A 26,715-nucleotide genomic window follows, 5' to 3' on the forward strand; every position below is an offset into this window, starting at 1 on the left:
TGTTCGCAACATTCCAAAAATTTTACAAACAATAGTATTCAATCGCTAGTTCGTTTGTTTACCGCTATGCGACACGCGAACTCGTATTTGAGATTTGGTCATGAGAATTATATAAAGCTTGCAAAGAGCAACTGACAGGAAATTACAAATGTAATTATTTTCTATCAGTTCAATTTCTGATGTAATCCCAACATAGGGAATTCAGATATTGGATTGTTTAGAAAATGTTACACAACTCAAACCCGGGAGCCAAACCTAAAATATTCATGTACAGCACGAAAGCCTCAAATATTAAAGAACGGTGAACTATTTTTAATATTAGATTTTTAATATTGGCAGTAAATAACAAAACATAATTTTAATTTATATTTAAATTTTAAAATTTGCTCCTTGAAACATACGAAAAATATCCCTAACATATCCTATAAAAATCCTTAGGATGTTCCACAAGATTTCCCTGGATTCTCCAGAGGTTAATATACGGCTATCATTTACTCTTCCTCAGGACATCTAGAGGAGATCTGAGGATTACAATGGGATATCCTGAGGATATCCTACATGTATGTCCTGGATGCCCTTAGGACGTCCTAAGAATATCCTTGTGCTGTCTGGGTAAACATGCCCTTGATCGACAATTTTCCATCATTATCCTATATAATTAAAGATTCGATTGAAATTTGACCAATTCGAATAAAGAAATTTTAGTCCCTTTTGTTCTGATTAGTCAAATTCCAAAAGAATACTCGATTGTGATTAATCAATTTCTTAAAACTTAGGGCTTAAAATCTCTATTGTAGACGCCGCTTTAATCGGATTTAATAACATCCGTAATTGTGAAACTGGCCAATCACAGTTAGTCCTCTGAAGACTGGAATGACTGTGATTGGCCAGCCTTAGAACAACGGATATTATTAAACTCGATTAGACCGGTTCTACAATAAGTCGTATGTCGTTAATCGTAAGGAAATTAACCAATCACAGTCGATAATTCCCCCAAAAAAAAAAAATGGACTGTGGTTGGTCAATTTGCTTACGGCAAACGACATACGACTTATTGTAGAACCGGCCTTAGGAGTGATGTGTAAACGTAGTCTGTGATTGGCCAGCCTTAGAACTACGGTTGTTATTAAACCCGATTAGGGATAACGTGTAAACGTAGTCTGTATCCCGCGTCCGAAAATACCTTATGCTCCATCCAGATATTTCTTATGTCCATAGTATTAACCAATCAAAATAAAGAAATCTTTACTCTTTTTGTTCTGATTGGTCAATCAAATATTTCGAAACATTTGTAGCGTTTTCTCGACCGCAGTCACAGAGAGATACAAATCACGTAATTGGATATTGAATAAAGAACTTTTAAAATCCCGAAAATTATTATATTCGATAAACAATTGTGTAATATTAGGTTTGTTCGCGTTGCTTGAAATTTCCAAAAATTGTTCCACTTAAAACGAGATAAATATATAAATATTCGAATGTTGAAGAGAGTGAAAGCGAAGATGCTGAATGCAAAAAGTTCAAGCAACGCAAACAAACTTATTGTGTCCCTCTGTATATCATTGCTGAAAAACACCCCTTATCTCTAAGTTTTAAAGGAACTGGCCAAATCTCAGCTCTTAAAGCTTATGATATAAAACTTTCGACTGATATAATTCTAAAGGCTTTTTACACCTATTGTAGATCCAACCTTATCGTATGTCATTTGTCACGTTATATTTGATATTGTGCACCGGACTGGAAATTGACGAATCAAATTTAAGTTCCGTTAAATAATGCTCCTAGCCCGTAGCTCTAATTTTCGATTTTGAAGATCTGTCCAGTTTCAGTTAGTTTCAATCGTGGCAGAAGAGTAGAACAGCAGAACCGAACTGCGGAAGAGGAACGGAAAAACGGGGAATTCCACAATAGAGTAGAGAATAATTTCACATAACGAGAGTATTTGGTTGTCATTCGCGTGTCCAAAGTTCAAAACAATATTTTGCGCTCGTATTTTTAATTCGAAATCAAGCTAAACCACGATGGTGGAAGAAATTCGTGTTATGGTACAGTATTATATACGCTGGCATTCTTAAGGTGCTGGCATTCTTAAGTTGCTAGCATTCTTAAGTTGCTAGCATTCGTAAGGTGCTAGCATTCGTAAGGTGCTAGCATTCGTAAGGTGCTAGCATTCGTAAGGTGCTAGCAAGATTATTTTTGTGTTTTTATGATGCAGTCTTGACAACAAACTTGCTAATTGCGCACAAATAATAAAATCATTTAATTTAATGTATGCAATAAATATTTTTTAAATATTTCATTATATATATGTATATATAATTATATATATATATATATATATGTGTGTGTGTGTGTGTGTGTGTGTGATGTATATATAATATGTACATACATATACATACATACACACACACAAACACACACACACTCATATACATATATATATATATATTTAAAAAAAACATGTAATATACATAAAAGAGATAAAAAGGTTAATGTATTGTTGAACAAATAATTGTATGTACTGCAAAATACATAATTTTTTCATAATTCTGTTTATATTTTAGTGGTGCGATGCATTAGAGGAATTGCTGCAATGTCCTGTATGCTTAGATACAGCGCAAGGTACAAAAGTTCAATGTACAAATGGACACCATATATGTAATCAGTGCAGAGTACAACTGCAAATATGTCCTATATGCAAATGCTCCTTTATTGTTACAAGAAATTTGGTAGCGGAACAACTGTCAGCTAAATTGCAGGAGATCAAGGTATAGTCCTTATTCTCATAATTAACGTAGAGATACTAATAATAAAGTGCAAGAATAATATGAGAATAATATGCTCTTACAAGACAGATACGTTTTGATCAAATGAAAAATTAACTGATTAGATGATAAAATTTTTAATAGACTACTAATACCATTTCCAGTTATCATTATTACATCCGTATCACGCACTCAATAGAAGAATCTTGCATAATAAGGTATGTGTGGCTACTCAAACAGAGGCTGTTTGCATACCTTCCACATCTTCCGCTTGTCAAACTGAATCTGTAAATCCATCTAAATCTCTTACTTTGAAAAATGAACAACTACAACAACAAAGGCCAATGATAAATTTAGCACCTAGAGTAGGGAAAGGAGTATTTCCATGTCGAATTGGTTCCTGCACAGTGGAATTACCACATGGAAGAATTATCGGTCATATAAGATATCATCATAAAGATGTATTTTATGAGGTATTGCTCAGCAGATTTTATGAAAATTGTACCAGTCAATAAGATTGGAGCATCGCAATATTATAAATTTCTGAAATTTAATTGATTTCAAATTGATTTGAAATGATTATATTCTCTTGTTTGAATTTGCATGTAATTAAATATAATTACAGTTCAGCACAAAAGGTACTGTATTTAAGAAAAAATGGGACTTAGAATACATCATAAATCGGGATTATGATTACGCTTTTCACATCAAAGAAATGGGACTTTTCTTTTTAAAAGTTGCTGTAAATCATAAAGGTGGTCTAATAGCTTACATACAAATTGTCAATTGTATGACTGTGAGCAAACAGTTTGTTTATACATTTGAGGCAACTGGAACATATAATGCTTCTTATACTGGTCCAGTAAGATTATATTCATATACTTATTTATACAATATAATTTTCATATAGAGGGAAAATGCTCATTTTCTATTTTTTCAGATAAAATCGTATGTAATAATTTTTTTTCATAAGTAATTATGAACTTTTTGCAGAAGGATTGTTTTCAGTGTTATTTGTGTCTCTTTCTTTTTCTCTCTAAAAAATAGATGATGTATTAAACTATTAAAAATATTAATATTCTTTCCAATAGGTAAAATCATGTAGAGTAAGGACGGAGTCTGTTTCCGATTGTTTGCATATACATGAGAATGATATGCGCCAGAACATAATAGACGATCAAAACGTTTTTCATTGCAACCTTACGATAAAACGTAGAATCGATTATTCTCGCGAACTTTCTCACGATAGACCAATCGCTACCAAAGACGACATAGTGGAATTATTTGATGGCATTTAATTGAAGAAGCAATAATTCGTGATATTACATTGAAAAGATATATATATGCCAAACACTATGAATTTTACGATATATAAAGAGGTAAAAACTAAATTTAACTTTATTGTTTTTACTAAACATAATATTCCTATATAAATAATGAAGAACTTCATTTTTAATTATGTAATATAAAATTTTTTATCGTTTATAGTACGTTAACAGCTTGTAACATTTTATTTTATGACTCAATGTAATTTTCATTGAAGTAAGTATGTAGCTTTAGATTATATTTTGGTCCTATATAGCGATACTGTCTAATTAGTAGAATAGAAAAACATTTGACAAAAAATAAGATTCTATCACAGATTGCAGAAACAGATGCAAATAATGTACAAATAATGTAACAATTTTTCATCAAATGTTTCCAATTTAACTTCATTATAAAACCACAATTAGGCAGTTGTCTTGAAAAAATAGGAAGAAGATTAAAAAATAATCTTATTTCGTTTGTTTGTTACATCTCTTATATTGTCTTAGTAAAATAGTATGATATCAGAATTGATCTAAAATGAGAATTTTAAAAATTTGTGACAAAACGAAGGAATACTTCGCAATGTGTACGTGTTATGTGCTTATGTTATATATACGTGATATTACTTATATATATAATATTACAAAAAGCAAACTTGTTAATGAAATATTTTTGTATGTGAAATAAAGCTGTTACTTTGAAAACGAAATGTTTAACCAAGATTATTATCGTTTGTCCATTTAATTTTTAAATATAGGATTTCAGCATTCAAATTGCCGCAAAATTACAAGAACAAAACTACATGCATCGCTGATGTAGGTGATAATGTAGGTGATTTTGATAAATCATTCATGTTTATTGCGAATTTTCTAAATACATCAGCAAAACACAAAATTCACGCGCCTCTCGCTTGTAATTAACATCTACGTTTTCATTTCCTGCGTTCTAATTTAATGTATGTTAAGAGCTACTGCATTTTGCATCTCTATAATAATTTTCTTCCCTTTGCTTGTCTATTTTATTCCCATAGAAATTAACAAATTGCGGTTAAATCGCCGTCTCTCGTTGCTCATATCTCGTCTCACTTTTCTTAATTTCCGAGAAATCCGAAAACCACGTAATGTGTCTACAGATTTCTCACATGCAATTACAAAATAAATGAAGATTATATTACCTCTGCGCATATCATAATGCCACGAGGATAACAGGCTGCATCTTATAGTCGAGCTCAGTATCCGCTCTTTCTACATACTTTGAGAATTTTGCGCATTTCTCTCATCGAATAATTAAGTGATTTTTCGCCGCCACGCATACACTTGTGTGATTACTTAAATCGGCATACGCTGAATGCGATATTACACTGCTTGTCCTTCTTTAATGGATTCCGGCGCGTCTCTTCAAGTGGTCCCGCCCTCGCGTAGCGACTTTTGTTGCTCGAGAAGCCGCTCTAACGGAGAAGGACCCGGTCCAGACCATAGAGATTGCTGATGGAGTCGTGCCTTCATCTGGTCTTGACCAGTCGAATTCGTATTGATCGGCGTATTAACGGTGCTCCATGTATTACTGCTGAACAAGGAATAAGTATTGCCGGTACTCACGGGTTGGGACGGCTTCTGTTCGAGCTAGAAAAAATGTCATAATGATGTATTCTTATTTAATTATCTCATATAAAAAGTATAAGATCTATAAATTTCAAAGAACACAAATTGCAGTATAATATAAAACAAATCGTTGTGAATAACCTTGGTATTAAACAAATCTGATTTATATATATATATATATATATATATTAAATAAACACACTATACGATGTCGAAAAATGTCAAGGTGAACCTTTATTAATGATAAAAATGACATGTGTGTCACACTTGAAAATATAAAATTAAAAACAACTTTGATTTGTATTAAATATTGAAAGAATAAATAAAATAAATTATACGAATAAAAGAAGAAAAACATGTATATTACACAATTTTTTTTTAGAACATCAGAGAGAGAAGAATATAAAAAATTTAAAGTTTAATATTTCGCGCGTTTGTACATTATAATAGATATTTTAGAAAATTTTATTCTCAAGTTTCGATTTGTTAGATTATATACATATGTATAACCGCCTATTTTTTCAAATTCTCTTAATGTATCGCAAATTAATGCAAATAAAAATTGTATAATCGGAAAACTAATTTTAATAAATTTCAGACATACATTTATAAAACATTTATCTTATTTTATTCTCTAGATATATTATGGATAAATTTCGTCATGTGTTTTATGGACACTATGTATAACTTATGTGTTTTTTGAAAAATGACTGTACTTACTTCAAACAATCTGGAATCCTCGAAATTATTTCCTGTCATAAGATGCCTGCCGTGTTGTCCGTTTTGCTGTTGCTGCTGATAATTTTTACCAGGCGTCAACGGCACCCTACTTGCCATATTTCCGAGGACAGACGAATCGCTCCAGTTTGAGAATGCATTATCGTTAACAGTGGAATCCTTCATATGGATCTGAGCCGCGGTATTACCAGACGAACCCCACCAAGCGATCGGCGGTTGGGGCGGTCGACTGTCCCTCCATAAGTTAAAGTGTTCTGTCGGCTCGTAATTGCAGAACATGTTATAATTATTCGTCACTGGCTGTTGCTGTGGTTGTTGAGTCTTGTTAACTATCTTAGTTTGATTCGGGAATTGAAAATCCATCGCGTCGGGATTATTTTTATAAAACGACGGCGATGGCTGACTTTGCGGCAATGAGCCCTGACCGACGAAAGTCTGATTTCGATTAAAGTGGTTCTGATTGAAATTAAGCTGAAAGTTAGATCCGCTCGTTGGACTTTGCGAATTGATTAGCGTTGTTATATTGGATTGTTGGGGTTCTTTCTCGTATACGGACAATGTCGACATCATAGTCGATACATTTGCCATACTTGAACTACTATTCATATTCAATTGATTATGCATGCTATTCGATCTAGAATTGCTCTGCATCATATTCTGTTGTTGGTGTTGCAATCCAATGGCGTGATTCTGTTGCTCCACGTTTATGCTCGCTTGTAGCCCCATATTATTCGCTGGCAGATTCATATTTTGCGGCAACATGCTTGGCTGAGCGGGCGAACCTAATCGCAAGTTTTGCTGTAACATCTGCGCAGGGCTATGGGACATGTTCTGCGGCATCCTCTGATGTAATGGTCTGCTCTGATTGATCGAATGCTGTATTCCGTTGATGCTCTGCGATATTGTGGAAACAGGTTGTCCATTGTTACTAAGTTGTCCCTGTATCTGATAATGTGGCGCGTTCGGCGTCAACGGTAGTCGGTTCGTCATAAAGTTGTTGGCAAATTGCGGATTCTGCGCGTTAAACGATTGAGTCGGATAGCAAACCGGTCCCAACGTCGGGGTCTGTTGACTCGCCGCTATGCTACTGGTGTGTAATTGCGGGAGCATTTGCTGAGTTTGTTGCTCTTTGACTACTACCAATTGCGCGGGCATGGGGATGTTAGGCGGCAACTTCACAGGTCTCTGCTGACCCTGAACCAATGCAGACTGGCTCTGTGAACCAGCGGATGGAGCGAGCGGCATTGCCGATAGTCGATTTGAAGCGCTAACGAGAGTGTTTGCATTGGAAGTTTCGTTAGCTTTAGGCATCTCTAAAATCGGTGCCGGTTTATTCGTTATGGAAGTACTGATCGGAATAACCGCTGCTTTCACCTTCTTATCATTCTCTTCTTCGACGATCACAGGTGATACATTCTTGAACGTCACCTGTTTTTGCTCAGACTCCGCGCGCCGCATAATTGCCTGCATCGCTATATTCTGCCGCGGTTTCCTTGCGCACGGAAGAGAACACGCCTCGCCGCTGCTCGTTTCTATGACGCTTGTTACCGAGTCTCGGTTCCGTTCTAAGGAACCCTGGGGTTTAAGAATGCCCTGAAAAATCTTCTTATCTGCCGAAATCTCGATGTCAGTTTCCACAGAACTTTTGCTACTAGCTGCTTCAGATAGTACCGGGCTCATCGAAGTGTTCAATTGTTTCGATTCTTTGTTCAGGCTAAGTTCTTCGAGTTCCTTCATCAATTCATTACTGGGTCCAACGCCATTGCTTGTGGATGTGAATTTGCTATCACCTGTTTTCTCCTCTATCGTAATCGAGATTGGCGCAGATCCATTGATTCGATTTTGAGTGAGACAACGGCCCAAATTCAGAATGCGTATGGCCCGTAATTTGTTTAACATCGCGATGTCGCCTTCTAGCGCAGTATTCGTAAATCTGAGACTTTCGAAACTCTTTTCCAATGGTAAGAAACCTTGAAGATCGCGATCTTCTGGCAGTGGCACTACAATATCTGTTTAATTATATTTTATTAAACTATTATCTTATCTTTTTATCTTAGAAAGAAACAAGAAAAAAAGAAAAAAAAAGAAGAAAAGAATAAGAAAAGAATTTTTTGCGATATTAATATATATTTTTTATATATTTAAAAACAAGCCATATTCTTATTAAAATGCAAATTTATATAAATATAAAAAAATTATTATAATATTATTTCCTACTATAAACTTTATTTTCAATCTCAATTATATTAAAAATATAGCAAGTAAAAATAATTTTGCGAAGACTAACTGATAATCTTAAATGCGATGCAACTACTTACACTCGTCATGCTTAAAATCCACCACACAATTTTGCAGAGCATTCAGAAGCACACAGAGGCTGGGCCATATCTGTAATCTTGATGTAAAAGCAACTTCTTCCAAAACCGTAGGTTTTATGTTGACCCAATCAAGGCACAGTTTTACTATAGGAAAAAAATAATTCTATTTCATTTCGTTCCAATTTGCAACCATCATAAAAGAAAATTGCAATTACACACGATATACTTACTAGAAGGCAACGCAAAATACTCGATGATAGAGCTTTTTATCGTATAAACGGGTAACAACAAAGCAGACAGAGTTCCCGCAATTAGATCCAATATACAGTCACGGGCCAGTTTTTCATCATTGGTCAATTGCTCGTTTCTGAACGATTCTATGCTATCATTGCCAATTCCGGTCGCATGTTGCAGAGCATATAGATTGATTACCAACATTTGTATTAACATCCATGGACTGAAACTCTCGGTAGCGACCAATGCGGTTAACGTTTCTGTCAACTGTTTACTATACGAGCACGCAAGCTTTAAATCGCCAAAATTGTGAATTATTCCGTGAAGTTTCAGAAAGACAGCGATATACTCCTGAGAGTTCAATTTGGTTTTGCCGTCGATATTGAAAGATTTGTCGTTCAAGGCGGAGGACAGAGTCGTGGCGAGATTCGCCATGGCGACGGGAAAGGGATGCTTGACAGCTACCGAACGTGCATAATGAAACACCGTTCCCAATTTGTCACCGCGGGATGCTTCCAAGAGTGCCAATTGATTATAAGGTTGCCCACTGGATGGTGATAATGAAACGGCATGTCTATAAAACATCTCAGCTTGCTTGCTTTCATTTCTGTATCGTGCAATATCACCCAGATGTACAAGACAATATTGGCAAGCATAAAAACAAGATGATTTGTGAGGCGGGGATAATTTTTCAACAGCCTTCCATGGGGATGTGCACCCATATACATAACCTTTCCTATAAAAATTGATTTCAAGTGTACTTTCGATAATAATTACATAAAATTATGCACACAAAATGCATAATTATATTTCTATCAAAGACATACCTTCTAAATGGCAGATCCAAATCAAATACAGTGCAAATTTCTTGCAGCAAGGTCAAATAAAACCCACTAGCTGCCTCTAAGCACCAGCTAAGCAACGCCTGCGATTCACCACGCTTGGGATTCTTTCTGTCCTTGGCCTGTGATTGCAGAGTCGCTATATAATTCTTAAATCCAAGATTCCACAGCTCTTGCTCTACTTTCCTGTCCAGGGCATATTCCAAATCCAATATGAGGACCTGTTGGTATATGTTTTGCAACTGCTGCTGACATACCCAGGCGTCATTATCGTTCAACAAATCCTTGCAGCGTTGGACCTTATCTTTCAATGGTTCCGCTTTCCTGTCAAACACATGTTTCGTATGTTGATAGAACGCAAACTGGAAAAATATCTTGTATCCGTAGTTATAATCGAATACTCACTTCAGAGCCTGAACAGCTGCCTTTAGGCCCATATTCTATCTTCCCAGAACGATCAAATGCGACGTCCTTCACCTACACAGTTTTATTCACAGTTGTTAATATCCTTATCCTACTAAAAAAGAAAGCATAATTTTACTTCGCCAGGAGAGATCAATTTTCTAATAATCGAAAACTTTATTTCGAAACTTTAATTCCTTTCTCATAACCTCTTATCAGAGATCAGTTCGACTTTTTCGATTACGATCATCATCGCGGAACAATGTTTAGAAAAAAGATAAAGCGATAGTGCGACGAACATACGTTTCATCATTATTATCGATTTCTCAAGTGACAACAACACAACTCAATCAAAACAGATCAAGACTCGCGTTCAGCGGAAAGTTGATTAAGTCAATTAAGTGGACGCCATTTTTTTTCTTTCAAAAGTACAAATAAGCGTAAGCGCGACTCGTGCAAAGTACGAAAACCCACCCTCACCCAACCTAACCCTAACCCTAACCTAACCCGGCGATTTAATCCGCGCGACATCTTGCTAATTGCATATAACTTCTGCTGGATGCAATAATCTTTCCCGAAAGAATCGACGACTGTCATCTCAACTGTCATGTAGCTCGTCATGAAAATCGCCATTGAAATTTAAGGTTATGCGTGCTGTGATATGTACATATTTTTTTTGTTTTTTTTTCTTGTACCGTAGATACGTGTATGTAAACGTATGTGTTTTGCGAGAAAGATGGGGGGTGGGGGGGGGGAGTGGAAATTATTGCGTGGCGGCAAAACTCGAGGAAATGATATCGCGATCTGAAAATTCGCCGATCGAATAACTTAAAACTTACACGCATTTCTGGACAGCTGTCAGCCTACTAACGCCTCCAACCGTTGACAGATGGAAGCTCATCTCGGATACATTCGGAGAAAGATCTGCGTCGCGCTCGTCGCGGACTATTTTCCGAAATTACTTTCGATTTATGTATACAATGAAAGAAAAAAAAAAAAAAAAAAAAACGGAAAGATAAAAGCTCTTTTTTACGAACGAGACTGTTTTAAATGCCAGTGATTCATTTCTAACATATATATTTGTAATATACAATGCACATTATTTATTTCGCGCGCACACGAGGTTATAGATTAATTTTTGAAAATGTTGAATATTTCTACGAGATTGCGTTTAGGCGAATATTTGAAGCACCTTCAGTATCTGTGGCAACGACACAAAAAAGTAAAATACGTAATTATTTTGTTAAGATTCTATGTATTAAGCGTCTAAAAATCTTATACAGTCGTGAAATTTTAATCTATTCTTGGAGAAGCATTTTTAATAAACAATTAAGATTAATATTCTTAGCTGAAGAAAATTTTTAATACACGATTAAAATTAAAATTCTTTGACAAAGAAAATTTTTAATAAATAATTAAACTTAAGATTCTTTAATAAAGAAAATGAAATTGTGATAAAAAAAAAGAATAAAAGTTTAATTATGTGATTAGAGACTCTATCAATTATCTCTATTTTATATTTGTTTCAGTACAACACAACGGTTGATGCAGCCAAGACTAGGCAAGAGAGCATAGAAGCCAGGCAGAAAGAAATTATGGCACGTGGACTTCCTAAGCGAAAGCGGATAAAGGGTGTTAAGCAAATTTTGCTAGTTGCCTCTGGTAAAGGTGGTGTTGGAAAATCGACAACTTCAGTAAATTTAGCAACAGCTTTAAAAATAATTGAGCCGAAAAAGTCAATTGGATTACTTGATGCCGATGTTTTTGGGCCATCTATACCATTAATGATGAATATATATGAGTCGCCTATGATAAATCGAGAAAATCTCATGGAACCTCTTGTAAATTATGGTGTGAAATGGTGATTAATTGTCAAACGCATTAAATGATGGGATAAATGGGTCTATGCTTTATAATTTTATATTTTGCAGTATGTCCATGGGATTTTTAATCGATGAAAAATCGCCAGTAGTTTGGAGGGGGCTCATGGTGATGAGTGCATTGGATAAGCTGGTAAATCAAGTGGCATGGGGGTCGCTCGATTATCTTGTGATTGACACTCCTCCTGGAACAGGAGACACACATCTTTCCCTGATTCAGAATTTCTTTATCACTGGTGCATTGCTAGTAACAACACCGCAAAAAGTTGCACTAGAAGTGACCAGGAGAGGTGCAAATATGTTCAAGAAATTGGACATACCTGTTGCTGGTATTGTGGAGAACATGAGCACCGTTATGTGTCCAAAATGCATGACTGAAATTCCAGTCTTTGGCAATGCCACATTATCATTAGCCAGAGAACTTGGTAATAAATCATTATTATGATATTTATTATCGTATTATATAATTAGCAAGATACTTGCCTTATTTCAATCACAACATTGTTATTTACAAGGGATATATATTTTCTTGATTTATTTTTATATTATAATATATATATATATATATATATATATATATGTGTGTGTGTGTGTGTGTGTGTGTGTGTGTGTGTGTGTGTGTGTGTGTGTGTGTGTGTGGGTGGGTGGGTGGGTGGGTGGATGATATAATATGACTCGTATATGTCACAGGTGTAGGTATCTTACAGAGGATACCAATGCACGAGAGCATCGCGGAAAGTTCGGATAATGGTAAACCAATTGTTTTGGCAGCTCCAAAAACTAAACAGGCAGAGGTTTATAGAGAATTAGCAGAACAAGTCATTACGTTTTTGAATAAGCAAGAAATACACGAGGAATGAATTTGTATTCAAGAGTAATAGCTGTATATTTCCCATCTCTCTATAAATGTAAATAATAAAAAGCTATCTGTCTATAACAAGGATTTTCCAAAAATCTGATAATATAAAGAAATTGTATGAAATTATTATCATAAATTATTACTTTTTCTATTCTCTAAGACAAATATGTGATATAACATGCACTTAAAAAAATAACGTGTATTTTTTAAAATATATTTCAGAATTGTTAATTCTTTGGATTAATAAAAACAATTTTTTAAGCGTTTCAGTTCAAATTCGGATTTAAAAGCGATCTTCAAATTTGCATAAAGTACAGAAAAAACGTAAAATGATCAAGTGTAATATAATGTTGGCTATATATAAATCTAGAAATAAATCTAGGAAACATTTGTTTCTGATAATAAAATATAAGAACACACAAACGCACACACAAAATTACATGGCAAATAAATATTTCTCTCTCTCTCTCACACACACACACACACACACATATATATATAACAGCAGATATTTTAGTAAAAATATTTATATCTGAAAATAATGATATATGATATTTATAACGATTTTTTTTTCAAATTTGTCCATCTGTAAAATATTTTAAAATCCATAAAAAGGTGAGCACTAGAGTCCTATATAATCAGAGAAGCGACATCGTTACCCCTTCATGCTTTCCATAATGGCCATGTTAGTCCCGCAACTGTCTATGTGTAATCTAAATTGTCTTAAAAATGTCTCAGAGATATTCAAAATGTTTTTTATTTAAAAAATAACATTACAAATATTATACTTTTTTCCAGGGTTGGGAAGTAACGCGTTACTTGTAACGCCGTTACCGTTACAGTTACTTTTTTTCGGTAACTGTAACGGTAATGGCGTTACAAATTTTATTTGTAACGGAAAAAGTAACTTCGTTACATTTTTCGGTAACGAGTAACGAATTTAACAGTTACTTTTATCGTTACTTTTTTCAAATTTTTTGATTTATTTAAGATATTATTCTTGCTATTGTGCGTGATAAAATTTTTATCTTAACCGTAAAGCCGTAAGCAAATCGACCAATTAGCATTCTTATTATGTTGTAAAAATGCTTGAATGTGATTGATCAACTTATGGTTCTTGCAGACGCGCGATATCCAATGAGAGCTTTATCTTTTCGGAAAAGCAGAGCTCTCATTTACTACCAGTTCTAAAAGTACCTTGCAACGAAAATTAGAAAATCTCAATAAATCTGACCTTATAGATTGCCATTCATTAGTTGAAGCTATTCAGCAAGGTTTAAATAAAAGGTAACTTATTAATTTGATTAATACATATGTTATTTAATTTTAAATAAGGATTTAATTGAAAAATATTATTTTATTTAAAACTATTGATTCAAAAGTATTAATTTCAATAAAACAAACAATGTCGCTTAATTTACTATATTTGATTTTAGATTTCTTACAATATTTGAAACAAAAGAATTAATAATAGCAGCATGTTTACATCCAAAATTTAAGTTAAACTGGTTAACCGGAGAAAAAAGAAAACGTGCTGAAAATTACTTGGAGGATTTATTGGGAATCCCATCAACTGAAAATTCTTCAAAAGCTGGAAAATCTGACGATCACGATGATTTCTTCATTTTTGAGCAAAAAACGGTGCAAAATGAATCTGAACAAGAAGAATTGCAACGGTTTTTAAAATCAAATAATTGTAATATAGAAATGTTAAACGACTATCCAAAACTTAAAAAACTTTTTATTAAATATAATACAGCTCTACCAAGCAGTGCATCTGTAGAAAGAATGTTTAGCATCGGTGGCTCTGTATTAACACCACAAAGAGGGCATTTAAATGATGATACTATGGAGCAACAAATTTTATTAAAAATTAATAAAGAATTTCGATAAAATTTAATCATTTATTTTGTAATAAACCTTGAATGAAATCTTGCTTACAATTTTTTAAAAGTTTTTCTTATGCAAAATAATTTATTAGTTTGTATTGTAAAAAAGTAACGGAAATTGTAACGACTCGTTACTTTTTAGTAACTGTAACGGTAACGAGTTACTTTTTAAAATTGGTAACGAGTAACGGTAACGAGTTACTTTTTAGAAAAAATAACGGTAACGGTAACGAGTTACTTTTATAAAGTAACTTTCCCAACCCTGCTTTTTTCTCACTTACGGTACGCCAGTTGCGATTAGTTCGCATGTAGGATTAACTCTCTACGTGCAAACTAACCGCCAACATAGGACGCGTTCACTTAACGACCGCAACTCTCGCGAGGCATTATCTGTTTTTGTTTAACTTTTGGCGAACAACAAAGATGAAATGATACGTGAGCGTTACGATCGTTAAGTGGAACGGGCCGGTAGCGATCAGCCAATCAGCAAGCGGAACGCCATTCTCGCTTCTCTGATTATATAGGACTCTAGTGAGCACTTTGGGCCAGCCAATAGAAATGGACTGTCGCCACATTGCAAACGGGGACTTGCCCTCTGCGATTAGACCCATAGACCGAGCGTCTCTCGTTGGTGTCGGTGTACTCCGCTGTGTTTTGTCGATTTTGGCGGGCCGGACTTTGCCAGCGATACCTTTGTGCCTCGATTATCTCTGGTGTCTTTACGAATTTCGGAGGGATAAATGATGACGGACAAGGATGGCGGTAAGAAACCGTATTTTTCTCGTTAAGTGCTCGCAATCGTATTTCCACGCGATAATAAATAAATTAGGGACAATCGGCAATTTTCGCAAAAAGGACGCCTCGATATAAACCGCCACACCGTTCATTTCATCGACAATAGAGTGTAATCTTGCCGCTCTCGTAATGTTTGTAAATATGCATAAAATATCGATTTAACGATTATTATGACAATGGTTCCGGAAAGAGAGTTCTCGCGATAATATTTTTAAATAATATAGTAAATGTTTCTGAGACTACACAATAAGCCGGTTGAACGCGCCATGTCCTTACAAGTATTTAAGCGAAATTGTTGTTTGAAATTAAAAACAAGTATTTCATTAACGATAGAAAATACTCCTTTAACTTCGTCGTGGAATGTTTGTAATTAAAATATATTGGAATATTAATTTATAAATTGTATATAAAATATTTAGATATTGTTTTCAATTTCACAAATTTTGGCACAAAATGATTGCGTACTTATATTATTAATTATGCATTAATTATACGTACAATTATAATAATGTAAAATTGACATATGTATATGCATATAGACAGATGTGCAATTTATCTTTTGTGACAATTAAATTTATATATTATTTTATATTTTATATTATATTATTTATTTATTTTATACAATGTAAAATTTTTGTGCATACAAAGTTTAAACAGCTGATATATTTGTACAGAGGGTTTTGACGATGCAGTGGAGGAACGTATTATTAATGAAGAATATAAAATATGGAAGAAAAACACGCCGTTTCTGTACGATCTTGTGATGACACATGCTCTGGAATGGCCTTCTTTGACGGCCCAATGGCTGCCAGATGTCACTCGGCCAGAAGGGAAGGATTATTCAGTCCACAGATTGATTCTTGGTACTCATACTTCGGATGAACAGAACCATTTGCTCATCGCCAGTGTTCAGCTACCGAATGAAGATGCGCAATTTGATGCTTCTCATTACGACAATGAGAAGGGCGAGTTTGGTGGATTTGGTTCCGTTAGCGGTAAAATTGAAATTGAGATAAAAATTAATCACGAGGGTGAGGTCAACAGAGCGCGATACATGCCGCAGAATCCATGTGTAATTGCAACAAAGACTCCTTCAAGTGATGTGCTTGTATTCGATTATACCAAACATCCAAGTAAACCAGATCCCAATGGAGAATGTCACCCAGATTTGAGGTATTTGCATGATTTATCAAACAGATATGATATAAATGTAGACAGAGAGTATTAATATACTCTTATTATTATAATTATATTTACATATCTATTGCTACAATTGTAATCATACATATAGATTACGAGGACATCAAAAGGAAGGTTACGGGCTTTCATGGAATCCAAATCTCAATGGATATTTGCTTAGTGCGTCTGACGATCATACTATTTGCTTATGGGATATCAATGCCACACCGAAGGAGAATCGCGTTATCGACGCGAAAACTATCTTCACAGGGCACACAGCTGTGGTCGAAGACGTAGCTTGGCATTTATTACATGAATCATTATTTGGCTCGGTCGCTGATGATCAAAAGCTCATGATCTGGGATACTAGGTGATTATCTTTATATTACATTAATAATATATAATTGTAATAAATATTTTATAAGAAAGTTCAAGTTTGAAAAAGAAGAATTTGTAAAATATTTTAATTCACCTTAAAAAGAGATACATTTTAAGAAAATTACATATGAACAATATTCTATTAATATCTATAAAGTTAACATTCTGTTAATATGATTAACACTAATGTTATTAAAATTGCAACCATTTAATAATATATATTATATCGCTAAATTTTGATGTGTGTAGATGCAACAACACTAGTAAACCAAGCCACACTGTTGATGCTCATACTGCTGAAGTGAATTGTCTCAGTTTCAACCCATATTCTGAATTTATATTGGCCACTGGCAGCGCAGACAAAACTGTAGCACTTTGGGACTTGCGAAATTTAAAGCTGAAGTTACATTCATTTGAATCACACAAAGACGAGATTTTCCAGGTTCAATGGTCGCCACATAACGAAACAATATTAGCGAGCAGTGGCACAGATAGACGATTGCATGTTTGGGATCTTAGCAAGATCGGTGAAGAGCAATCCAGTGAGGACGCCGAAGATGGACCACCTGAACTATTGGTAATAATGAGGATTTAATTGATGAATAAAAAAATTATTAATTATGAAAGAGAATTTTTTAACGAAAGAATATATAAATATTTACTACTTTATTTTCCTAATTCAAATATTTATAATTATTTGATTTTTCTTTTGGAATTTTTAATTAAGAATTTAAATATTTTTTGCAGTTCATACACGGAGGTCATACTGCGAAGATTAGTGATTTTTCATGGAATCCGAATGAACCATGGGTTATATGTTCGGTATCAGAGGATAATATAATGCAAGTATGGCAAATGGCAGAAAATATCTACAACGATGAAGAACCCGAGACACCGGGCAGCGAAATCGAGACTGGCGGTTCATAACGCGGAATTTAATTCATCGAATCGGTTTAAGCCGTTTTCGTCGATTGAGGATTATAAGCGCAGCTACATGTGCGCGTCATGTTGTTAAATCTTTTGATATAATAACTGACCTTGATGACAGCACAGATTTCTTTCCATCGAGAAATAATAATCCTCGCTTTTAATTGATCGATTATGTAAACTATGCGAAAAGTGTTGTAATTAAGAAGAAAACAAATCTATTATTGAAGTTTTAGAAATTTCATGAATGCATCTTGGATAGATAGCAAAAACAATTGACATTTCATCGCATTTGACTAAACAGATTTATATCTCCTCGAATGGCATATGCAAATAGCGAGTATTATTGTTTCGCGGTGACGACTTGGCTATGTTATAAATAACAGAATAAACTAGCTAGAACAACTGCTAGTTACACCCGTTACGAATCATCTTTTTGTATGAAGGCACTATTTGTCGCAGAGGAGGAAGCTCAAATAAGATTAGGACATGCCAAGTACTTTTTCTACTTCGTTTTAAGCGTGAATAATAAAGGACTGACCCAAACTCGAATAATGCTTAGTTCAACTTGCGCTTTTTCCAATTTCCTTTATTATCTTTTTGTTATGACTTTTTTTCACTATAATCCTCTCACAATAATTTAAAATAATAAATATAAATATAAATTATATTATATTAATATAAAAGAAAAAAAAAACAAGAAAACTTAGGCATTGTAATAGGTGGGAATTGTTAGCTTTTTCCTTAGAATTATTGCAATAACCAGAAGAATAATTATTTTTAACAGTTTACATTTTTTTTTATATGGATTGAATAAACATGTTGAATACAAAGAAAGCACGCAAATCAATTTTACATCATCACTGTACAAATCTCTTTAAATAAGCACTTTAATAAAATTAGCGATTATATAATATAATCATTTTCTTGGCACTTTGCAAGTATGTATAATAGAAAGTGCATTCTTATTCAAGATAAAATATACATATACATATATATGTGTAGACTTTGTTCCCACATTATAAAGCTGTTTGTGAAAGCTCGTTGTATATCTGCGTGAGTAAGGAGTCATTGTATTCAAAGCTGTTCAGTGATATAGTATCCTCGCCAATATTCATAATTCTAGAAAAAAAGAATAGAGCGCTTACATTAAATACTTTTTCAATTTTGTATTTATTATAATCAGTGCAATTAATTGATTATTCATTACCAAAATCTGCGCGTTAAATGGACATCGCTTATAGAGCGTGTCTTATGCCAGCTGCGCATGCAAAATAAATTATTTGCAACACTAATCATTATTTATGAATAGAAATTCATATAAATATATACAAGTAGAATTTTATATATTTAATAATTATTTTAATATAATTAATTTAATATTAATTCAATCTGTTTTATATATATATATATATATCGAAATTAAATTTACCCTTTTCCAGCGTCTTGCCGTTTAATATCATCGAGCAGGCTCATTATGGAGGGCGTCAGGGTCGGACGAAATACCTGAAGTTGATTAGTCGCATTCATTTCGGCAAATTTAAAAACAAAATAAAAATAAGAAATTAGGGGCACTCACAGTTACAGCCGCGCATTGCATTTCACGAAGATCAATATTCCTGAAAAGATCGTGGATCAACAACTCCTCTATGCTGGTAAAATGATGCTCCGATTCCGTGAATATCAACTCGAGAAACCTTAGAACCTGAGATTGAAATATATGAATATTTATTGGGAGGTGCTCGTTTTGTAAATAAATTTTATCCATGCAGTTATCGTTGTTATCAATTCATACCTGCGGATGCATCTCGATGTCTGACAACTGGACGGGGGATGGTCTGAAGGTACATAATTCATAACCGGCACACATTTCGAATAGCATATGCCCTGATAATATGAAAGATAATTTATATCATTAAATCATTTGTTAATAATATACAAGATGCTCTCTAAAGACAATAAGATTTTTCGTATAATTTATTTTATTAATTCGCGGACATTTCCTTCCTTTTGCAAAAAATATTAAAAATTCATTATTAAATGTATAAAATTAAATACTATAATAAAATAAAATACTACTTTTTATTAAAGAAACGTAATATCGAGCTTGATCAAAAATCGTTCATTAAAATATTTGACGTTCTTCTGAAATATAATATTAAAAAGAATAAAATATTATATCTTAGAATATCTTATTGAGAAGTACACAATACAAAAGCAAATTAAAAAAAAAGAAATTTATATATATTGGGTGATTGCATAAGTTCGTGCCCGATTTAAATATAAACTTCAATAGATTATATTTTAGAGATAACACTTTTATTAATCAATTATATAGTCTCCATTCTTTTCTACAATGGTTTTCCAACGATCTATAAGCTTGTCGATTCCATTTTTGAAGAAAGAACTTGGTTTTTCTTGAAAAAAGTTTGTAAGGTGGTTTTCGACAGCTTCCTCGGAATTGAGATTCTTGCCATTTAAACTATTCTGCAAAGACCGGAACAGATAAAAATCTGAAGGCGCAATATCTGAGAATATGGCGGGTGCTGCAGAATTTCCCATTACGACTCCTGCAGTTTTCCTGCAGCTTATTCCTTTCAGTCAGGAGATGCGGCACCCACGTATCAAGCTTGGAAATGTATCCAAGCTTTTTTAAATGACGAAAAGCGGTTAAATTATCGATGTTCAGCCTCTCAACAATATCCTCAGTTGTAATCCTTGGGTTTCTTTCCACTAAGGCATGCACAATGTCATCATCAATGCCAGAAGGCCGTCCAGAGCGGGGTTGATCCTCCATGTTGAAATCACCATTTCGAAATCTGCCAAACCACTTTTTGACTGTTCGGAGAACAGGAGTGCGGTCCAAATAAACGCTTTGAATATTTTTTTGTGCAATCCCAACACTCACGCCTTTCCGAAATTCATATAGCATTACATGCCGCAAATGCACCTTTCGTTCTCCATTTTTAATGATTTCCCTTATGCACAAATGGACTTATCTGAATAATGTCTGACGCTAAATTGACATAAGACAACGTCATCTATTCGGTGTAAGCAACAATTACCACACGAAAACAATAGAACTCCGCCATGTAGTAACTTAATGCCATCTATGAAAATCGGGCACGAACTTATGCAATCATCATCTAAAATATAGATTATATATATATATAATCTATATTTTATCAAAAAATATAATATTTAGTAAGAATGTGTGATTGAAAATTATATTAAAATATTTTGCAAAATAATATCGGGAATTTTCAATTAAAATTTTTAATTAAAAATTCTGAATTAATGTATTGCCATATATATGTACCGAAACATATAATGTCGATCGAGGTGGAATGCGTTAATCGGGACGTTACGACGGGATGTATTCGACTAGTGAAGCCTAGAAGACCATTCTCCAGACCGGCTAGTCTTGCTACGCCATTCTGAATCACCACGTTGCCCGAATGGAGATGAGTCACCGTGGGAAAACCACGTTCCTTCAGAAACACCAACGCTTCCAGAATCTGTCGTCCCATCCGTTGCACCTGCGATAATGTGAGTCCCTTGCCACGCGCGGCATATTTGTGAATCCATTCTTCGTTCCAGCAGTTTCGTTCGATCTGTCAAACGATATACTCTCCCTAAGGATACACTTTTGTGAAGATAGAGATGCCGAAATTTTTTGTGTGTTTTCAGTTAATTGAATATAAAGCGCGTCTTTCATTCTTCATAAATACAATAAAATAATAAATTACAGAGTCTTTAATGGACTTTAAATAAATATTTTTAATATTAACATCTCTTTAAGAGAGAAAAATGAGATCAAAATACCTGAAAATAAAGTTTGCACGCGTTTTTCACTATCCTGTAAAACTTAAATATTTCTGTCCCAAAAATGGGATACTCACGCCATATATTAGATCCTTGAGACTACCCTGGTTGATGGGTTGCACCAGGACAATGTACGTTTGGTCCTCGTATTCGAGAAAATCGACGTGAAAAACAGGACAGATGTAAGGATGTTGTAAGGCCAGGAACAGATTGTTCAAAATCTCCTTAGTGGAGGGACAGACGGACAGCGGGCAGTTCCGATTCAATGGCATCAAAGTCAGCAATCTGTCCGTCTTCAGGGACGTGTCCCTTACCATGAACCAATATTTGTCCACCCTTGATCCTAAAGGATATCTTAGCAATTCTAACAGCAATTCTTTACACAAACTTTCCAAAGATATTTCCCGGTCACTCAATATAAGAGACAAAAACAAAATTTCCAAGTATAAAAAGAAGTCGCGAGCTTTTATACTTTGATTTGAAAATTTGACTTTATGTTTTTATTTTTTTATTTTCTGAACTTTCTTATATCACTTGGTTCTATTTTATTCTAGTTTTTTTTTCTTCCTATTCAGCTACGATGGACCCAACAAAGAGCGATCGGTAGAGGCTCACCGATATTATTCAGTTGCTTGATGAGAGCGAAACGCGGCGTCTTATCGATGTAATCCCGGCAGATTGATAAAGCACGATCGCGAGATTTCTTCTCCATTTCCATGTACTCGACCCCGTCCTCGCTGATAGATTTCGACCCATGATTCAGCGCCGTGTAACGCCCGTTCCTGTTGTATAGGTGAAAATTTCATTTAACCATCCTCTCCGTCTTTCTTATATTATTTTCCATCCGACATCCGACTTGTCCGAGAAGATAAAACGCAAGAAATCGTGGCATTATTTTAATTGTGTCAGGCGATCGAATAAATTATCCTACATATTCTGATCGATTCAAGATAATCTCAGATTTATATATGATTAGAATCCAGCAGGGTCACTGCGTAGTCTTTTTTTTTTTTTTTCAATTTCGTAGTTATTACATTAAACATTAAAGAGAATAATATAATAAATAAAGAATGTAAAAAAAATAGAGTATCTCTCTCTCTCTCTCTCTCTCTTTACTCAAATCTTGTAAAAAAATAAAATTCCATGAATTCCCTGATTTTTCTAAGGAAAAATCACAATAAAAGAAATTCCTAAGAATTCTAGGTTTTCCATGTTTTTCCAAGAAGTATAAATACTCTGTTAAAGTACTTTAAAAAGATATACCAAAACAAAATTTTTTAAAATCAAATATAGATACATTTTGTTAATTTTAATTCTTTTAAAAAAATTTTTCTTTTTACTTAAATAAATATATACTTTGTTACTAAAAATGTTTTGCTATATTAAATAAATTATTAGTTGCATGTAAAAATTATAATTTTTTAAATAAATCATTTAAGATTTTTTAATATAAAAAAATATTTATTTGAAAATAAAAATTATTTATTAAAATAAAGAAAACCCGCGTTCTTCGAACAAACAGCCAAAAATTCAAAAATGTATTTTTTTAAAGCAAGTAATTTAATATAATAAAGATAAAAAAAAATTCATTTCTTTAATTCGCGAATAAAAGCATGCTTTGCTTTCATTTTATATTTTATTAATTCAAATATGTTTGCTGCTCGATTAAAACAACTAATACCTTTGCAAGTATTTAAATAAATAATTTCTTTTAAATAAAAAAGAAATTTTTTGGATTTAATATACTTTTTTTTTCAGTGTAGTAAAATAACAAATATATTTGTACATTTCTATAAGATTTTAATAATATATTTTTAATATCTTGTATGCATCATCATATAAAAAAAGAAACTTTCTACCTGTCGTCGAAAGGTGCAGCGCAGCTTTGCGCTTGCCTGACAGATAATTCCCGTGCATTATCATGCGGCCTCCGACCGCAACAAAAACGGATTAGATTCGCAAGCCACGGATTACGATGCGTGTCACTATTGCGCCACGTTGCTCTATGGCTGCAAGGGGTTTCATCCAATAAAAAGAGAAAAAAGAAAAAAAAAAAGGATCGTCATTACAATGACCGTATATCGTCGTGTCCCAAATAGCAAAGTAATATCAAACGACGTGTCTTATTGATGTTAGAAACGTTATTAAGATGTTACTCGCTACTTATTGGGATATAAATCAATCTTATGACGCGTGGGACGGTAATTGAATTGAAAGGATCGCAGAGCGTCTATCCCGGAGCTCTATCACTGCTGTTCTAAATTATTGGAAAATAAAAAGAAAAGAGAGACGCACGCGAATTTGTTCGGAAATTACGAAAGAATCAAAAGGGATTTCCCTTTGGTGAAAAAATTCCGAAACACTTTGTTTTGCACATTTCAACCATTTTACCTGCGTGCAGCAACTCGAAAATTTCCGTCTACCCGATGACAATTGTCTGTCGTAGATTTTCGATGATTATCCTGACGTGCACAGCTCATCACTATACTAACCAGACATTTGCATGAAACGGCGTATAATTATATGTACGCGATAATAAATACACGACGAAAGAAAATTCACGCCTCGTATGAGAAGAACTAAATGTTCCAAGATGCTTTCGATGGATCCATCTATAGTTTACAAACAGAAACGAATACTCGAAAATGGGTATATAAATGTATAGCAATTGGTTTATAGCGATACAGTGTGATATCATAGTATAGGTAATATCAAACATAATAACCAGGCAGGATGTCTCTAGGGAACGGTGGGAGGGGGGGGGGGATTATCAATTAAATGATTGATTATTTGTTGAAGCAACAAAAGCAATAACTGATTCGAAACGGAGAAAGAGAGAGGAAGAGAGAGAAGAATAGTATATACTTTTTTTTGCTATATGAATAATATATATAAATTGAGGGATAATCTCTCTTCTGATAAAGAGATTGTTACACACAGAGTGTCGCAGAATTAGACTAATAAACTTCAGATGGTTATAAAGGACACTAAAACAAGCCAATTTTGTCCCGTGTCAGTAAATGAGTTATTTTGGCACTAGAGAATCAAAGATTAACAGGAACAAAAATCTTTGAAAAAAATTATTTTTTCAAAATTTTATTAATGTGATTAGATAGAGGTATTTTTTATCAAGAAATTTTTGTACAAAACATTTTTTGATACCTCGAATAATTTTCGAGATATATTGAGAAAAGCAAAAAGCCGTTCTATGTATGAGGGGTGATTTCATCCCTTAGAATCATTTTTGGACCGCAACTAGAAATTTCTAAATTCATCTATTTATCCCTCCTACATGTATCTAAAGTTTCATCAACATCAGAATTTTGGGTCCGCGAGGTTCCCTTATTAATTTTTCCCATACAGCACCGCAAGATTGCAACAATATTGCAGCAACATTTTTCTGCAAGATTGCAACATTGCAGAAACATTACGAAATGTTGCTGCAACGTTGTTATGATATTGCAGTAACAGTAAAATGTCCGCCTACAGAAATATTGCAATATAATATTGCAGCAATATAGCAATATAATATATATGCAATAATGCTTTATGTATATTTATCGATATAATATCTTTAACATATGAAAAAAATAATAAGAAATTAGGCATATAAGAATCAGGATTTAGTGTGTATATAGATTTTCTGTATTATAATAATAACGAAATTATAAATTGTAAATTTTTCGGTACACATTCGACTTCCTTCAGTGACAGAGAATATCTAAGAGAAATAAGAAAAAACTCAATTTGCCAATTTGTAAATTCACAATCTCTTTGTATCTGAAATATTCAGATATGCAAAAAGATTGTGGTGGATTTACGCATACAACAAATTTTTTCACATCTCTCTTGTCTTCATATAATCTCAAAATTTATTTATTAAAATCTGAAGTATCTTTTGCATGTTTGTCCATTCTTATATAAAATCAAAAATTATTATCAAATTTGATAATAATTTTTGATTTTATATAAGAATGGAAACTATTAAAAGAATTCTTAGTCCAATGTCTGAGTCCCCTGTGTTGGGGTTATATCGTACAATTTAAACTAATAAAACTAATTATATCTTTAATCTTATTAGCCGCTCTTTGTAAACTTTATATAATCATTGTGACTAAAAATTAAATGCGGAATAAATAGCGCAATATGCGCCGCATAGCGGTAAACAAATGAACTAGCGATTATCGAATACTTTCTTTGGAATATTTTTGGAATGTTGCTGTAACATTACTAAAGTTATATTGTAAAATAATGTCTTTGTAATATTTCTGCAACATTAAACTACAATATGCAATATTGCAATATTGCAGCAATGTTGTTGCAAGCTTTATGGGCACTATGCTCATTTGCGAACACGGATTTATTGGCAAAATCGGTTCGTTTTGATGTCCTTTATAACTATCTGAAGTTTGTCGGTCTAATTCTGAGCTTTATAATTTTATTACATTGTAATTCTATTTTATATCATGTATAACTTCGTCTATCTTTATTATAATTCATAAATTACGCGTGAGATCCCCCCTCGTTATTTTCTCTCTCTTACTTGACGTCGCCTTGATCCTTGTATCCTCGTGCTGCCGACACGCGGCTGAAGAGCAACCGCGCCAGATTGTCTAACTTGTTCGCCAGCTGATGACCCTTGTCATCCTCGCTCTCGTTCTCGTCCTCCGTGCTCACGCTTCGACCCCGTCGCAGCGAACCCCGAGCCGAGCTCATCGCCCTGGCGTTCAACTCGGTCGCGCTTTGCGTTCTGCGATTGACAGCGCGACGACGGC

The 26,715-nt window shown here is 33.8% G+C and overlaps 5 protein-coding genes across 12 annotated transcripts; 3 read left to right on the forward strand and 2 right to left on the reverse strand.

The window, feature by feature from the left end:
• Positions 1-1,738: 1,738 nt before the first annotated feature.
• On the forward strand, positions 1,739-4,770 carry LOC138933011 (uncharacterized). 2 transcript variants are annotated; one of them, XR_011446907.1, is made up of 6 exons: positions 1,739-2,045; positions 2,565-2,768; positions 2,930-3,238; positions 3,391-3,627; positions 3,857-4,144; positions 4,254-4,770. XR_011446907.1 is itself a non-coding variant. In XM_070295422.1 (5 exons), exons 1-5 carry the CDS (start codon positions 2,022-2,024, stop codon positions 4,061-4,063), a joined length of 981 nt encoding a protein of 326 aa, XP_070151523.1. In that variant the 5' UTR covers positions 1,739-2,021; the 3' UTR covers positions 4,064-4,770. The 2 variants fall into 2 exon arrangements, 1 of the variants encoding a protein (XP_070151523.1); XM_070295422.1 differs by having other exon boundaries at positions 3,857-4,770.
• On the reverse strand, positions 4,698-11,082 carry LOC138933010 (nonsense-mediated mRNA decay factor SMG7). 5 transcript variants are annotated; one of them, XM_070295421.1, is made up of 7 exons: positions 11,048-11,082; positions 10,212-10,283; positions 9,792-10,130; positions 8,961-9,700; positions 8,731-8,874; positions 6,395-8,421; positions 4,698-5,695 (listed from the first exon to the last, which is right to left on the reverse strand). In XM_070295421.1, exons 2-7 carry the CDS (start codon positions 10,241-10,243, stop codon positions 5,471-5,473), a joined length of 3,507 nt encoding a protein of 1,168 aa, XP_070151522.1. In that variant the 5' UTR covers positions 10,244-10,283; positions 11,048-11,082; the 3' UTR covers positions 4,698-5,470. The 5 variants fall into 5 exon arrangements, with proteins under 5 accessions (XP_070151522.1, XP_070151519.1, XP_070151521.1 ...); XM_070295418.1 differs by lacking the exon at positions 11,048-11,082 and adding an exon at positions 10,512-10,634; XM_070295420.1 differs by lacking the exon at positions 11,048-11,082 and adding an exon at positions 10,512-10,634 and having other exon boundaries at positions 10,212-10,320.
• LOC138933012 (iron-sulfur cluster transfer protein NUBPL-like) lies at positions 10,768-13,130 on the forward strand. Of its 3 annotated transcripts, none has more exons than XM_070295425.1 (4): positions 10,768-10,852; positions 11,738-12,069; positions 12,140-12,513; positions 12,779-13,129. In XM_070295425.1, the coding sequence occupies exons 2-4, from the start codon at positions 11,804-11,806 to the stop codon at positions 12,946-12,948; spliced, it is 810 nt and encodes a 269-aa protein (XP_070151526.1). In that variant the 5' UTR covers positions 10,768-10,852; positions 11,738-11,803; the 3' UTR covers positions 12,949-13,129. The 3 variants fall into 3 exon arrangements, with proteins under 3 accessions (XP_070151526.1, XP_070151524.1, XP_070151525.1); XM_070295423.1 differs by lacking the exon at positions 10,768-10,852 and adding an exon at positions 11,202-11,439 and having other exon boundaries at positions 12,779-13,130; XM_070295424.1 differs by lacking the exon at positions 10,768-10,852 and adding an exon at positions 11,202-11,430.
• A 2,334-nt stretch (positions 13,131-15,464) lies between these two features.
• Positions 15,465-18,943, forward strand: Caf1-55 (chromatin assembly factor 1 p55 subunit). Its single transcript, XM_070295738.1, has 5 exons — positions 15,465-15,598; positions 16,306-16,804; positions 16,923-17,180; positions 17,438-17,765; positions 17,936-18,943. The coding sequence occupies exons 1-5, from the start codon at positions 15,577-15,579 to the stop codon at positions 18,113-18,115; spliced, it is 1,287 nt and encodes a 428-aa protein (XP_070151839.1). The 5' UTR covers positions 15,465-15,576; the 3' UTR covers positions 18,116-18,943.
• Slob (Slowpoke binding protein) lies at positions 18,904-26,709 on the reverse strand. Its single transcript, XM_070295737.1, has 8 exons — positions 26,484-26,709; positions 22,556-22,722; positions 22,018-22,283; positions 21,435-21,729; positions 19,911-20,002; positions 19,695-19,820; positions 19,548-19,621; positions 18,904-19,237 (listed from the first exon to the last, which is right to left on the reverse strand). The coding sequence occupies exons 1-8, from the start codon at positions 26,654-26,656 to the stop codon at positions 19,135-19,137; spliced, it is 1,296 nt and encodes a 431-aa protein (XP_070151838.1). The 5' UTR covers positions 26,657-26,709; the 3' UTR covers positions 18,904-19,134.
• Positions 26,710-26,715: the final 6 nt, after the last annotated feature.

The sequence above is a fragment of the Polyergus mexicanus genome, unplaced genomic scaffold (assembly GCF_030449975.1).
Source record: "Polyergus mexicanus isolate NDT 795.1 unplaced genomic scaffold, iyPolMexi1.0 SCAF_5, whole genome shotgun sequence".
In the NCBI taxonomy this organism is placed as follows: domain Eukaryota; kingdom Metazoa; phylum Arthropoda; class Insecta; order Hymenoptera; family Formicidae; genus Polyergus; species Polyergus mexicanus.

Excerpts from the sequence above, each read along its gene's own strand:
- LOC138933011 (XM_070295422.1), top strand. The coding sequence starts at position 2,022 with ATGGTGGAAGAAATTCGTGTTATG. Across the intron at positions 2,769-2,929 it reads CTAAATTGCAGGAGATCAAG|TTATCATTATTACATCCGTA; the intron begins GTATAGTCCTTA and ends TACCATTTCCAG. Across the intron at positions 3,239-3,390 it reads ATAAAGATGTATTTTATGAG|TTCAGCACAAAAGGTACTGT; the intron begins GTATTGCTCAGC and ends ATATAATTACAG.
- LOC138933010 (XM_070295421.1), bottom strand. The coding sequence starts at position 10,243 with ATGGGCCTAAAGGCAGCTGTTCAGGCTCTGAA. Across the intron at positions 9,701-9,791 it reads TTGGATCTGCCATTTAGAAG|GAAAGGTTATGTATATGGGT; the intron begins GTATGTCTTTGA and ends CAATTTTTATAG. Across the intron at positions 5,696-6,394 it reads AGGATTCCAGATTGTTTGAA|CTCGAACAGAAGCCGTCCCA; the intron begins GTAAGTACAGTC and ends CATTTTTTCTAG.
- LOC138933012 (XM_070295423.1), top strand. The coding sequence starts at position 11,353 with ATGTTGAATATTTCTACGAGATTGCGTTTAGGCGAATATTTGAAGCAC. Across the intron at positions 12,070-12,139 it reads GTAAATTATGGTGTGAAATG|TATGTCCATGGGATTTTTAA; the intron begins GTGATTAATTGT and ends TATATTTTGCAG. Across the intron at positions 12,514-12,778 it reads ATCATTAGCCAGAGAACTTG|GTGTAGGTATCTTACAGAGG; the intron begins GTAATAAATCAT and ends TATATGTCACAG.
- Caf1-55 (XM_070295738.1), top strand. The coding sequence starts at position 15,577 with ATGATGACGGACAAGGATGGCG. Across the intron at positions 15,599-16,305 it reads GATGACGGACAAGGATGGCG|AGGGTTTTGACGATGCAGTG; the intron begins GTAAGAAACCGT and ends ATATTTGTACAG. Across the intron at positions 17,181-17,437 it reads CTCATGATCTGGGATACTAG|ATGCAACAACACTAGTAAAC; the intron begins GTGATTATCTTT and ends TGATGTGTGTAG.
- Slob (XM_070295737.1), bottom strand. The coding sequence starts at position 26,656 with ATGAGCTCGGCTCGGGGTTCGCTGCGACGGGGTCGAAGCGTGAGCACG. Across the intron at positions 22,284-22,555 it reads CAAGCAACTGAATAATATCG|GATCAAGGGTGGACAAATAT; the intron begins GTGAGCCTCTAC and ends GATATCCTTTAG. Across the intron at positions 19,622-19,694 it reads TGCAATGCGCGGCTGTAACT|GTATTTCGTCCGACCCTGAC; the intron begins GTGAGTGCCCCT and ends AATCAACTTCAG.